The sequence below is a fragment of the Dreissena polymorpha genome, chromosome 5 (genome assembly GCF_020536995.1).
Source record: "Dreissena polymorpha isolate Duluth1 chromosome 5, UMN_Dpol_1.0, whole genome shotgun sequence".
Classification (NCBI taxonomy): Eukaryota; Metazoa; Mollusca; class Bivalvia; order Myida; family Dreissenidae; genus Dreissena; species Dreissena polymorpha.
The window spans coordinates 34052881-34067296 of record NC_068359.1 but is presented as its reverse complement, the minus strand read 5'-3'; the positions used below and the strand labels follow the sequence as shown (position 1 = coordinate 34067296).

Here is a 14416-nt window from a genome sequence, read left to right as displayed (position 1 = left end):
TTGGCACACTTGTTAACCATCGTTTGACGGTGTGTTGCGTGAAAGAATTACGTCGATATCTCCAATGTCAAGGTCACACTTTGAGTTCAAAGGTCAAAAATGGCCATAAATGAGCTTGTTTGAGCCATAACTATGTCGTTCATTGTGAGATTTAAAAATCATTTGACACATTTGTTCACCATCATTTGACGGTGTGTCGCCCGAAAGAATTATGTCGATATCACCAAGGTCAATGTCACACTTTGAGTTCAAAGGACGAAAATGACCATAAATGAGCTTGTCCGGGCCATAACTATGTTGTTCATTGTGAGATTTTAAAATTACTCTGTACATTAATTTTGTTCACATTCATTGGACGGCGTGTCATGTGAAAGAATTCAAGAGTTCAAAGGTGTAAATAGCCATAAATGATAATGGCATTATGATTCTTAAAAATCGCCATAAATTACCTTCTCTTGTTTTGTGAAGACAGCATGCAAAATATTCTGTGTCAGTACAGCATGTGGGGGTATACGTCACGTCTGTGACAAAGCTCTAGTTATGATAGCCATCAGTCAGTGCCTTGGGTATTAAACAAAACGCTTCAAGGTAAAGGTTATTGTTTGGATTCTAAAGTCTGTATGCAACAATGAATTGACAAAAGAGAATGGTCGATAATTATGTTTTCATAAATTTACTGAAATTTATATCACATAATCACTTATTTAAATTCAACTGTGTTGTGCCCAAGAATCGTTTGGCTACTTAATGGTGAAGGAGGTCACAGGTGAACAACAATTATTTGAACAACTAATTGTATGCTATAAACTTTGAAGGAATACATACACACAGCACATATGTTGACCTGTAAGATATTATTACAGCGTTTTTCCATTATTACAGCGTTTTTCCTCTATGTAAAGTTAGTACCGTAAATCGGCACCATTCCCAATTTAACAATTTTTCCCAATTCAAAAATGAATATTCCCAATTCAAATTAAAAAAATTCCCAATTTTACAGGAAAAAAAATCGGCGATGTTTACTCTTTTGTTTTACCAGGAAAATAGAGTAAAAGTAAAATTAATGCTTGTTAACCAACAGGGGAAGTAACCGCAGAAAGTGTTGATGACGATATATCAATTGGTTTCTGTTGTCTGAATACTTCTGTACTCGAGAAGGGGAAACTTAATCAAAACGCGACACATTTTCGTGAATAAATAGCAACTATGGCGGCGAATAATTCGAAGTATTATAGCAAGAAAATAAACAAAAAAGCCGTTGGTATGTGCAGCCCTCTAACTAGGTACAGATTCACAGGTGCATATTCGCGTCCATGTTAACATCACAAGTACTAGATATTTGTTCAGACGTTTTCAAATGTCTATGAAACATTATATTAGATACAACTTTTATCTGATATAAAAGGTGTTAATCATTGCTACATGTACATAGCAGCGTTTACTTTTGATTTCTAAATTCTAAGTATGAATTCAAATACAGGAATGTCATATTTGACTGGGTGGCAAATGCAAGTATTTTATTTTGTCCATATATTAATCTTCAATGATAAATATAATATAAACCAGAAATCTCAGTTTTTAGCTCACCTGAGCACAACGTGCTCATGGTGAGCTTTTGTGATCGCTTTTTGTCCGTCGTCCGTCATGCGTCGTCAACATTTTGCCTTGTGAACACTCTAGAGGCCACATTTATTCAGGGCTTACTCTGCCATTCGCCAAATTAGCCAATGGCTACAAATTGTTCTATTTGGCTAAAGATAATTCTATTTGGCTACTACTTTTTCTTCATCAAAACTTAAAAATAGCCAAAAATAGAAGAATTTTGCCAAAGAAAGGCAACTTTGGCTAAAGACATTTTTGATCCAGGGGAAGCCCTGTTATTGTCTGATCTTCATGAAATTTGGTCAGAACATTTGTTCCATTGATACCTCGACTGAGTTCGAAACTGGGTCATGCTGGGTCAAAAACTAGGTCACTAGGTCAAAAAAAAGAAAAACCTTGTGAACACTGTAGAAGTCACATTTGATGCCCAATCTTCATGTAACTTTGTCAAAATGTTTGTCTAAATGATATGTTGGTTGAGTTCAAAAATGGTTCCGGTCCGTTGAAAAACATGGCCGCCAGGGGGGCGGGGCAGTATTCCTTTTATGGCAATAGAGAAACCTTGTGAACACTCTAGAAGTCACAATTTTTGCCCAATCATAATGAAACTTGGTCAAAACATTTGTTTCATTGATATCTCGGACGAGTTTGAAAATGGTTGAGATCGGTGAAAAAACATGGCTGCCAGGGGGCGGGGCAGTTTTCCTTATATTGCTTTAGTAAAACCTTGTTAACACTCTAGAGGCCACATTTATTGTCCAATCTTCATGAAATTTGGTCTGAAGATTGGTCTCAATGATATCTTGGATGAGTTCAAAAATGGTTACGTTTGCTTAAAAAAACATGGCTGCCAAGGGGCGGGGCATTTTTCCTCATATGGCTTTAGTAAAATCTTGTAAACACTCTAGAGGCCACATTTATTGTCTGATCTTCATGAAACTTGGTCAGAAGATTCACCCCAATAATATATTGGACAAGTTCAAAAATGATGCTGGTTGGTTGAAAAACATGGCTTCTAGGGGGCGGGGCATTTTTCCTTATATGGCTATAGTAAAACCTTGTTAACACTCTAGAGGCCACATTTGTTTTCCGATCTTCTTGAAACTTGGTCAGAAGATTTGTCCTTATAATAATATCTTGGATGAGTTCGAAAATGGTTTCGGTTGCTTAAAAAACATGGCCATCAGGGGGCGGGGCTATTTTCCTAATATGGCTATATATTATGCTTTAGTAAAACCTTGTTAACACTCTAGAGGCCACATTTATTGTCCGATCATCATGAAACTTGGTCAGATGATTTGTCCCAATGATATCTTGGATGAGTTTGAAAACGGTTCTGGTTGGTGGAAAAACATGGCCGCCAAGGGGCGTGGCATTTTTCCTTTTATAGCTATAGTTAAACCTTGTTAACACTCTAGAAGCCATATTTATTGTACGATCATCATGAAACTTTGTCAGAAGATTTGTCCCAATTATATTTTGGACAAGTTCGAAAGTGGTTCCAGTTGCTTGAAAAACATGGCCACCCGTGGGCGGGGCATTTTTCCTTCTATTAACTTATGAATCTTCATGAAACTTTGTAAGTATATTTGTTTAAATGATATCTTGGATGTGTATCAAAATGGTTCTGGTCTGTTGAAAAACGTGGCTGCCAGGGTGTTCACTAGTCATGAAAGTTGGTAAGAACATATTGTTCTAATGACATCTTGGGCTGCACAGAACAGCTCAGTTCCTTTGAATCTCAGGTGAGCGACTTTGGGCCTTTCAGGCCCTCTTGTTTAAGTTTAGTATATGCTTTATTAAGATTTGAGCATAATGAATAAATTTCCCAATTTTGATGAAAACGACGCTTATTTTCCCAATTTGACTGGTCCCGGCACCAGTCCCAAAGTGGTAAGGAAAAATGCTGTATTATTTGCTACAAGAACAACATAACTATCTCAAAGGTCCTACAATATGTAGGTGTTATAATCACTGTCTTAGTGATTGCTCTATTAATTTTATAGAAAATCTAAGCTGATAAGCACACAAGTTTGATATAAACTGTGGTATTAATTCTGGTTTTCTTTGGTTATCTTCCAAGCTCAAAAAGGTTATATTTTTCCCTAATGACTTCCTTAAATTTTGAAGGTTTCCCAAAAATTATTGTTAATGAAAAATTTCAGCGTTTAGTTTATTTCTCTGAAAATATTATTATTGGCAATATGTTAGAGCAAAAACAACAACACCAAATTTCTCAATTATGTAAACAATGAGACAGGGCTATAGATAACTTTTTGGGTATATTGGGTAATTCATCCCCTGTTTTTTGACAACAATAGGGTTTTTGTAAATTCAATAGTTTTAGCAAAAATTTTCACCCCCTACTTTTGAGCTTAATTGGGTTTTTCACCCCCGGTTTTTTAACTCAATTGGGTAATTTAGGGAATGACCAGGGCCCTTGCTTCACTTTAGGGAATTGGGGCCAGAGCCCTTAGAGGGGGGAATTTCGTGTCGTTTTGGGCGACAAGGGGAATCTTAGATGATCTTTTCACCAACATTGAACACTTTAAATTGCTATATTTTAATATATTTTACATAAATATTCATTTTATCAAAGGTTAATAGCACGATACCAGCTTGCAACATAGGTATAAAATAAAAAATAAAAATTGTAGGGGGGGGGGATTTTTAGCTGAAATATGGAAAAAAAAGTATACTATTTTAAGGGGGAAATGGGGCCGAATTTCGGCCCCAAAAACGTTCAAAACAAGGGCCCTGATGACATATATATAATATAATAAAAATCTACTAAGGTTACTATATTATTTATACAAATGGAATTCAAAAAGGTACCTGTACATAACAACAAACAATAACTGAATTTCTGATCCAAGTTCATTCATTTTTGCGTTGAATAAGACCGAGTTCGTGAAAATCGCTGCACATTTGATGAAGTTATGGCTGTTCAAAGCGATGCATCCTGTTTTCGGGTCATTTTGAGTCGAATACCTTGAAAATGAAAGTAGAAATTGGACGGGTCTAGGAATGATTACAATAATACCCCAACGATTGATAACTGCTGGAAAAGACGACATATAAACAATCTGGTACATTTTGGTACGGAAAATAACCAGTCTAAAAAATATGCCTGGTGTTCGTAAGAATTGCGTTTGGTGATGCAAGGTTTTTTACGGGAATTACATTATTAAATGTGTATTTGCGTTTTTGTACGCTTTGTTTTGAATTCAATTACGTTTTGGGTTATTTTAATTGCGTAATAACGCAAATACGCTTGTTATCTATAGCACTGATGAGACAATTTTTACTGGTCCAAAGGACCCTGGTTCAATTCCCAAAACGGTGAGGAAAAAACACGAAGTTAGGTTAGGCATTAAAGAGATTCCCAGACAGTTTCCTAAAATCAATGCTCAGCAGTCATGTTAAAGAGTCTGTTTATAATATGTGTTTGTACAGGCATATTGGTTTTTGTCTAGTAGAATCTTGATCATTCAGAATTTCTTGAGTTATTGTCAGCATTGTTTCCTGAGCAAACTGCTGTATTTCTAAGTTAGATATTGGTCTTACCGAACATTGATTTTGTTGTGTGCTCTTCCAATGTTCATGCGGCTGTTTGAAAGATGCTGCTGCTTGCGTTTCCCATTCATAGGACTATTGGCTTGAAAGTGACTTCTTCAGCTTTTTGGAGTGTTTAGGGAATAAAGCGGGTAACCACGGTTCATGGATATATTTGTGATTTGTTAAAGGCCTGGATTTTCTTAAGGCACAAATGAACAATTCCTCATGTGCTGTGTTATTGAAAGTACTGATAAAAATCACAATTTAATGTGTCCAGTATGGTATGTATGTTTTTTCTTCAGTTTTGGGGGAACTTATAGATGTCTATTGGTTGTGTGAAAATAGTGTCTAAAAGTGCCGAAAAGAGGAGTTTAAGTTATGTTAAAATGCAATATAACAAATATCACAGGTGGTTTGCGTGTGGCAGATCGTCGACGAGTAGGTCAGGCGATTTGTGTATTATGTTATTTCTTAAAATTTGACCCAGCATTTGTTTAAATATTGCAAGATATGTAGATTTCAAGAAAGAAAATTCATTTCTGCATTTAATAAGACCAAGTTCGTGGAAATCGCAGCACAATTGACGAAGTAATGGCTTTTCAAAGTAATGCACCCTGTTTTGGAGTCATTTTGGGTTGAATACCTTGTTATATATACCGGTATATATATATATATATATCAGGGATCATATTTTTTTCGGTTTTGTCGGTCCTAGACCGATTGGGGTCATGAAAGACCGATTGAAAATCCCAAAGAGTCGGTCCGATTCTGTTTGCTAAAATTCCCATGTCATGAAATCGATTACGCAGTGCACATGCTAGCATACCCTAATTACATTCTTATCTCGATTAGGTGTGATAAACCATTCACTGCAGTCTCTAAACTGGTCAGGACCAGTCTATTGCACGTCAGCCGACTAGTATCAGCGTATGACGCCAAACAACGAAGATTCGCGCGGTTGTGTATTAGTTAAGCGTGAATAACCCAGTGTCAATATCAATCGATAATTTCACTGGCTTATACCTAGCACACTAATCGGTCAGTAATGTGTGCTCATCCACGATAAAATCGTTGACAGTTACTTTGGAGATTAAAACCTCGATGTTATCCTCGTGGAAATTGTGCATTTCATGCATGATACAGTCAGTAAACTTTCATATAAACAAAGAAGAAAATCGGATATTCTGCAATAATTGTGGGCGGACCTTATACACTGAAAGCATGCGCTGTAACTAAACAAAACATGCCGATACATTTTCCACCAGCGTAATAATCCGGCAATAAATGAATGAAAGTTGCGGTTTTGATTGACAGAACAGCCGAAAGTTATTTTTATGGGCGGAACTTCACATAAAATAGTACACAATAAAAATAATATACATTATATAAATCTTAGTAAAAATCGTGTTAGAATCGAAATAATTTGTGTACTTTATTGTTTGTTGTTGAATAACCCACGACCGGAAGTTAAGATGCGTGGTTTCAAATCACTCGGGCTTCGCACTCGTGATTTAATCCCTACGCATCTTTACTATCGGCCGTGGTTTATTCGACAACAAACTATAACTTACACGAATTGTTTTTCAACTATTTGGTTTTATTATTGCCAGTAGCCAACCTACTCACAGTCTGCCACAGACATTTGTTAGATTCAATGCATGTTTGTAAGCTATTGTCGAGTGGACAATGTTTTAAAACATCGGTATAGACTTACACAGATTAATAATATTGACAACGATGAAGTCAGATAAAACAGTTACCGAAACAACAATGAAATAGCTAATGATAAAACCAATTGAGAAAACTCGTATGTTCCGTTTAAAAAAAAATGCTTAAGGCAATTTAACTTGAACATTATTATACCCTCTTCATGAATGGCAAAATCAATGGTATATATTTTAACGTAATTTGTCATAATTTCGTATAATTTTTTTTTCGGACACGTTCCCCATTTAAATCCAGACCGATTGATGTTGCTGGAAAATATGATCCCTGATATATATATATATATATATATATATACATGTATATTTGATAGTGAACTTTTTTTCAGAGAAGTTGATTTTCCGTTATAATTTGATTATTTTTTCATTCAAAATGATGTTTTTAATCACTAATATCATAGCCACAAGCTAACCACCTGTACGTGTATAACTTTAAGCACCAATTCTTATAACTTAATGGACATGAACCAAAATAAAGTCTATTCAAAATTAAATACTGGTCGTTTCCTGCAGGTATATCTGCAGGTTAGTTAAATGAACCCATTCTCAAAGCAAAATTGTAAAATAAAAAAATCCAAATGTAACTAGAAATGGCGCGGCAGAGGCCGACGCGTATCCCCACGCCGAATGTTTGACCTAGGTGTGCCCCAGGGTTGGTAATGGGGCCATGCATAGCTGAGATTGACCGTATTGTCATAAGAGAAGTTCATCATCAATTAGAAGTGAATTGGTGTAGAAATGAAGAAGTTATAGTAAAAGGCAATTTTGGGTGGGTGTGACATATGTGGGCAGGGCGCCCCAGGGTTGGTGATGGGGCCATGCATAGTTGAGATTGACCGTATTGTCATAAGAGAGGTTCAGTATCAATTTGAAGTGAATCGGTGTAGAAATGAAGAAATTATAGTAAAAGGCAATTTTGGGTGGGTGTGGTCTATGTGGGCGGGGCGCCCCAGGGTTGGTAATGGGGCCATGCATAGTTGAGATTGACTGTATTGTCATAAGAGAAGTTCAATATCAATTTGAAGTGAATCGGTGTAGAAATGAAGAAATTATAGTAAAGGCAATTTTGGGTGGGTGTGGTCTATGTGGGCGGGGCCCCAGGGTTGGTTATGGGGCCATGCATAGTTGAGATTGACCCTAATGTCATAAGAGAAGTTCAGTATCAATTTGAAGTGAATCCGTGTAGAAATGAAAAAATTATAGTAAATGGAATTTTTTGGTGGGTGTGGCCTATGTGGGCGGGCGCCCCAGGGTTGGGATTGGGGCCATGCATAGTTGAGATTGACCCTAATGTCATAACAAAAGTTCAGTATCAATTTGAAGTGAATCCGTGTAGAAATGAAAAAATTATAGTAAATGGAAATTTTTGGTGGGTGTGGCCTATGTGGGCGGGGCGCCCCAGGGTTGGGAATGGGGCCATGCATGGTTGAGATTGACCGTATTGTCATAGGTGAGGTCCAGTATCAATTTGAAGTGAATCGGTGTTGAAATAAAGAAGTAAATGTAAAATAACCTAAAAAAATGAGTGATAATTTCTGACGCGGCCCCACCCCAACCCCTATAACTTTTGACCCAGGGGTCAGATCAAAATTCCAAATAGTGCACCGTCGCACATATGCTCATAGCTACCATGTGTGTAAATTTCAAGGTTCTAGTGCTTTTAGTGTAGGAGGAGATAGTGGCCAGGACGGACGGACGGACAGACGGACGGACGGACGGCGGAGATCACCACAATATCCCCACCTTTTTTTCAAAAAGCGTGGGGATAAAAATCGTTGTTTTTTTTTGTGTGGGGAAAAGTGTCTGATTACTAATTTACTATTGTATCTCACTTTTATTTAAATTACATGTAACTAAATATATAACTATAATCAATATGATTTGTTCTTACAAGTTGAATTGTTATAAAGAGTTAAATTTAATAAGTTTTTCCAAAATCAATTGATTTCACACGCAAAAATTCCCAATATTGAAACTGCATTTTTTCCAAATTGCCAGGAAAAAGCCTAAAATACCTAAGTTTATTTATTATTCAAAGTACTTTTATCATCTTTAGTAGTATGTTACCCCAACACACAAATCAACACAGAACAATAAGCTGATGTCATTTTATAAAAAAATAATACTTTTAGTGAATTCTTTGTTATAATTAAAAGACTTAAACTCGAATGGGCTGATCTGTGGGAACAAACAAACCAGACACATTTCAGATCCTTTTGATCTCTTGTCTAAGATCTCTTTTGAGTATCAGCTGCGTGAAAATTTATTGATCATTGGTCATTGTAAATCTAGTTAATGAACAGGCCTCAATCCTGTGTTATTTATAAATATTGTTATAAAATGATTTAATTTTGCAACTTGACTGTCAATTTAACTAGATTTGTATTGTACATGTATAATCAGTTTTTATCACATAACTTCATAAGTTTTCTGGATATCAAGGTCTAAGTGTTACTACTTTTGAAAAACAATAAAAAATGAGAGTAACCTTCTTTATGCTCCCAGTAGGTTGGCATATATCAGTCTTCTGTCTGTGCGGTATTTCATTTTATGGACTTTTGTCCTAAACACTTTCAGATATTGACCTTATATTTATTTTTTTCAACGTACACAACTTTCAGATGAAGTGTGAGTTTGTTCCGGTCCATTGATTTTGGGCGAAATTATGGGCCATGGACTCAAAAATGTTCTCTATAATAACCATTTTAAATGTTCTCTTTAATAACCGTTTTCAAGGTATTAGAAAAATTGCTTTCAGATATATAGCTGATGCGAGTCTACCTACATGACTTACATTGAAAGTGTCAGTTTTGTATTTCGCTATTTGACAAAGTTACTTGGACGGTATCTGAAAGCGTTATGGAAAACAATGTGAGTGTTATTATAAAGAAAATTCTGAAGTCCAGTGCCCATAAGTTTGCCAAAAAATTAATGGACCCTAACTTTATCATGATATTTTCAATTGGAATATAGCTGCTGTTTGGCTTCAAAGGGCAGCATGGGGCATAGTGTTTCACAAATGGATCTCTTTAAAAATTGTCTATCTTATATTATTATGCTCCCCCAAAATATTTGGGGGGGAGCATATAGTCGCCGCTTCGTCTGTCCGTGTGTCCTTCCGTCCGTGCACAATTTTTGTCCGGGCTATTTCTCAGCAACTAATGACCGGAATTCAATGAAACTTTATGGGTAGCTTCATTACCAAGAGGAGATGTGCATATTATCAGCGGGTTCTGGTTGGATGATTTTTCACAGAGTTATGGCCCTTTGAATTTTTCCATTAACTGTACATATAGTGCAATTCTTGTCCCCCCAACTACTAGACGTGTCCTTTTATCTGAATATATAGTGCAATATTGTGACAAAAAAAACATCACCCGTTTCCGACGGTTTCTTGTTAAACTAGATACAGCTGTATAACTGTATGTTTGGAGACAAAATTGGAAATATTTGTGTGGTTTCCAACTTATAAGCTGTCTAGGTCTAGATGTCTCCTGACAATACATGATGGAATCGATTGAACAAGTTGTTCACCCATATCTTCAAAGAGTGTTCCGTACATCATTTATGTTTGTCATATTTTACAAAGCATGTACTGGTACATAATTGGAGTTGAAGAAGTCTTAATTTCCTTATAATTTTTATGCCCCCGCATCGAAAGATCGGGGGCATATTGTTTTTGGTCTGTCTGTCTGTCATTTATTGTGTGTGTCCCAAAACTTTAACCTTGATTAAAGTTTTGCAATAACTTTTGCATTATTGAAGATAGCAACTTGATATTTGGCATGCATGTGTATCTCATGGAGCTGCACATTTTGAGTGGGGAAAGGTCAAGGTTATCCTTCAAGGTCAAAGGTCAATTATATGGCTTCAAACAACACAATGGGGGCATTGTGTTTTTGACAAACACATTTCTTGTTGTCAAATAAAACAGCTGAGGTTCCACAAAAATAATAAAGAATTGAAAAAGAATGTGTATTTCTAAATCAATAGTGGTTTTCGTGTAATTCAAGCAGTTTGGATGCATCTTGTCTCCTATTCAACTATTGATTTGCTTAAATGAATTCCAGACTTATGCAAATGGTTCATGCACATACTCCAGTATTTGCTTTTGCAAATGCTCAAATGGTTTGGTTCCTACAGTAGAATGGTTGAGCCACTAAATGATTCAATGGAAGGATCTTATTTGAATCCATCTACATTTTGAAAGAATATGTAAATAAGTGTTAAAAATATATATTACATAGATTTCAATTGAAGCAGAATACTGTTTTTGATGCAAGCCTTTTGAAATTTTGCTCCCTTTTGACTCCTGCAAATGATCTTCATTGCATCATTTTGATGCAAATATGAATGGAAAGCCAAGTCAAAGGTGTATCCTATATAATACAAAATATGTTAAATCATATAGTATTTGATAAAAATGTATACTAAGAAACATTTACAGATAATTTAACTAGTATGCACATGCACAATCATCCTTTGCTTCGTTAGTTTACCCCTTGGACAATGTATTTGACCTCTGAAATTTTCAAGCACGGGTTCAAACATTTGACTAGTTTTCAAACTCTTTTTAAAGTGATATTATGGGCATCTAACAGTTTATAGGTGTCTATCGCAACCGTTGTTTATTTTTGGTGTTTTCACTTCATATACACTTATATTTGTAAATGCATTATCAAAATACTTAAACAATATCCCGGAAAGAGAAAAATAATTTCTTTGAATATCAACCGTACTTTCATTTTGACAACTGACGACAGAAATGATTCGAGTTACGATGTGAATCTAAATGTAGTTTTAGTGCAGATTCGTTCATACGGCACAAAGACACTCTTTTGTTTTACGGATCATTTCGGCTTAGAGGACTCACTAGTCATGTAAAATATCCAACATTATATATATTTTTTATGAACAACTGGTAGCAAGATGGGTTGCAGATAATTAGTCAGAAACCACATTTTAACTAACTCTTTTGACCTGTTAATTCTATTCAGCTCAATTCAACAGTGAACAATGCCCATAATATCACTTTAAATCCCTGTCTTTGTCATGTTCAGGTCCGACCCTAACAAATGTTACCAACCTTATGATGAAGAGGAGGAGGAAGAGGAGATCTTGGGATCTGATGATGACGAGCAAGAAGATCCAAAAGACTACTGCAAAGGTGGGCACAAACTTGCTAATAAACCTGAAACAGCTGCCAAACAACTTGTAGCTCTTTGTTAGAATTAAATAAACAACAAATAAAATTCCATTTAAATAAATTAACTTTGCTGCCTTATTGAAACATCATTAAAATGTTTGTTGTTTTCAAATGCAATATCATATTTTTAATAACAAACATTTTTTGGTATTCTGTACAATGTGTATTATAGGACATATCCATGTTGAATTTGTTATAAGTAAGTTCTGTGCGCAAACTTCCATACATTTTAAAATGCATTATGTAAGTATGAAGAAAGTTGTGGTCTTCACGATTTTTTTCCTTCTTTATAAGTACCCGTAAAAAGTCCTTCCAATTAGGGACAAGCTTCAAAATTTCCTAATTCCGTCTGAAATATTCCCAATATTTTGTTCATCTCCCATCCATATAAGTTCAACCTTAGTAAATAGAATACTGGACACATTTGTATCCTCAATTTTGCTGCATTTTTGTAGCAAAACAGCAACAACACTAATTTCCCAATTTTAGTAATAACGCCGTGAATTTTCCCAATCCAAAGGGACCCGGCCCCGTTCCCAAAACGGTGAAAAAGAACACTGAAATGTCAATTTTGTTCAAAAGGTACGTTATCTGCTAGTGACCAAATAAAATGAGCACTGAAATTGAACATTTCAAGTCAAAATGCATGTAAATGAAGATTTTAATTGGTTTGCACAATTTATTACAAGCAATTAGGAAGACACATTATTCCCAATCTGAAGATTGCACGAAGCAAAATTTCCCAATTTTCAGAGGTTATTTTCCCTTTACTTTTTCCCAATCAGTATTGTACCAGTGCTTGTCCTAATTGGACAAAAAAACTCCCTGAGTCACCTATTGAGAAATGAACATACATGTATATTATATAAAAAAGAAATGTACAATTTTTATGCCCTCGGTAGGGTGGCATATAGCAGTTGAACTGTCCGTCAGTTAGTATGTGTGTATGTCAGTCTGTCCGTCCGTCCGAAAAAAACTTTAACATTGGCCATAACTTTTTCAATATTGAAGATAGCAAAAAAAACTTTAACATTGGCCATAACTTTTTCAATATTGAAGATAGCAACTTGATATTTGGCATGCATGTGTATCTCATGAAGCTGCACATTTTGAGTGGTGGAAGTTCAAGGACAAGGTCATCCTTCAAGGTCAAAGGTAAAAAACAACAACAAAAAAACAAATTCAAAGCGGCATTCTCATGAAGCTGCACATTTTGAGTGGTGGAAGTTCAAGGTCAAGGTCATCCTTCAATGTCAAATGTCAAAAAAAATATAAAAAAAAATTCAAAGCGGCGTTCTCATGAAGCTGCACATTTTGAGTGGTGGAAGTTCAAGGTCAAGGTCATCCTTCAAGGTCAAAGGTCAAAAAAACAAAACAATTTTTTTTTCAAAGCGGCGCAATAGTGGGCATTGTGTTTCCGACGAACACATCTCTTGTTTACTTGCTGACTTTTAATGAGAGAAGCATATGTTGCATGGATTAGTAAATGCTTTATTCAGAATCATTGATTCTTAATGTTGACTATGATGCAACAGCATCTAGATTCCATGTGTCTCAATCACCCAATTAATAATTACAATCGACACTGACCATATTCCTGCTTACATTCAAACAGGAATTTCCAGAGGAGACATGACACACTAGCACCAAGCACATCCCTGTGCCATTGACTTACATACTTGTATTGTGAATTTTCAGGTGGTTATCACCCGGTGAAGATCGGTGACTTGTTCAACAACAGATACCATGTGGTCCGCAAACTTGGCTGGGGGCACTTTTCTACTGTTTGGCTCTGCTGGGACCTCCAGTATGTACATTAATATAGTTCAGTGTCATCAGGAATTCAAATGTCTGTACAATGGTGGTGAACAATTTAAAATAATAATGGTTAGCAATGTAATTCAAGGCAATGTAATTGAAATGTAAATGCAATGCAAGAAAAAAAGGGCTTTTTTCCCTCTTTAGCAAGGGCCTTATATAGGTCCCTTCCCCCAAGAGAAAGGCCCCATCTCAAAGGAGAATTTCTTAAAATGCTGCAATTTTGTAAAAATTTGAAGCTTACTTTGGTAATTTTTTCCCCTTTCTCAGATATGTCGATTTTTTCCCAAAATGGAAGGCCAGGCCCTTCAAAAAAAGCCATCGGTTAACAATGTAAAATAGTGGTAGTTAAATGTAAAATGGTGGTTATTTGCAAGAGGAAATAGTGATGGTTAACAATGTGAAATAGTGATAATTAGCAATTTAAAATATTGATAGTTAGCATAGTGTGTAAAATGGTGATGGTTAGCAATGTCAATCAGCCATGGTTAGCAATTATTTAAAATGG

The 14416-nt window shown here is 35.7% G+C and overlaps 1 protein-coding gene across 1 annotated transcript in view; it reads left to right on the top strand.

Moving 5' to 3' along the window:
• The window catches only part of LOC127832450 (SRSF protein kinase 3-like), a 51114-nt gene that overhangs the window by 5910 nt on the left and 30788 nt on the right, over nt 1-14416 (top strand). The window contains exons 3-4 of the mRNA XM_052357921.1: nt 11945-12051; nt 13789-13897. Coding sequence (XP_052213881.1) covers nt 11945-12051; nt 13789-13897 — 216 coding nt within the window. The remainder of the gene's footprint in view (nt 1-11944; nt 12052-13788; nt 13898-14416) is intronic.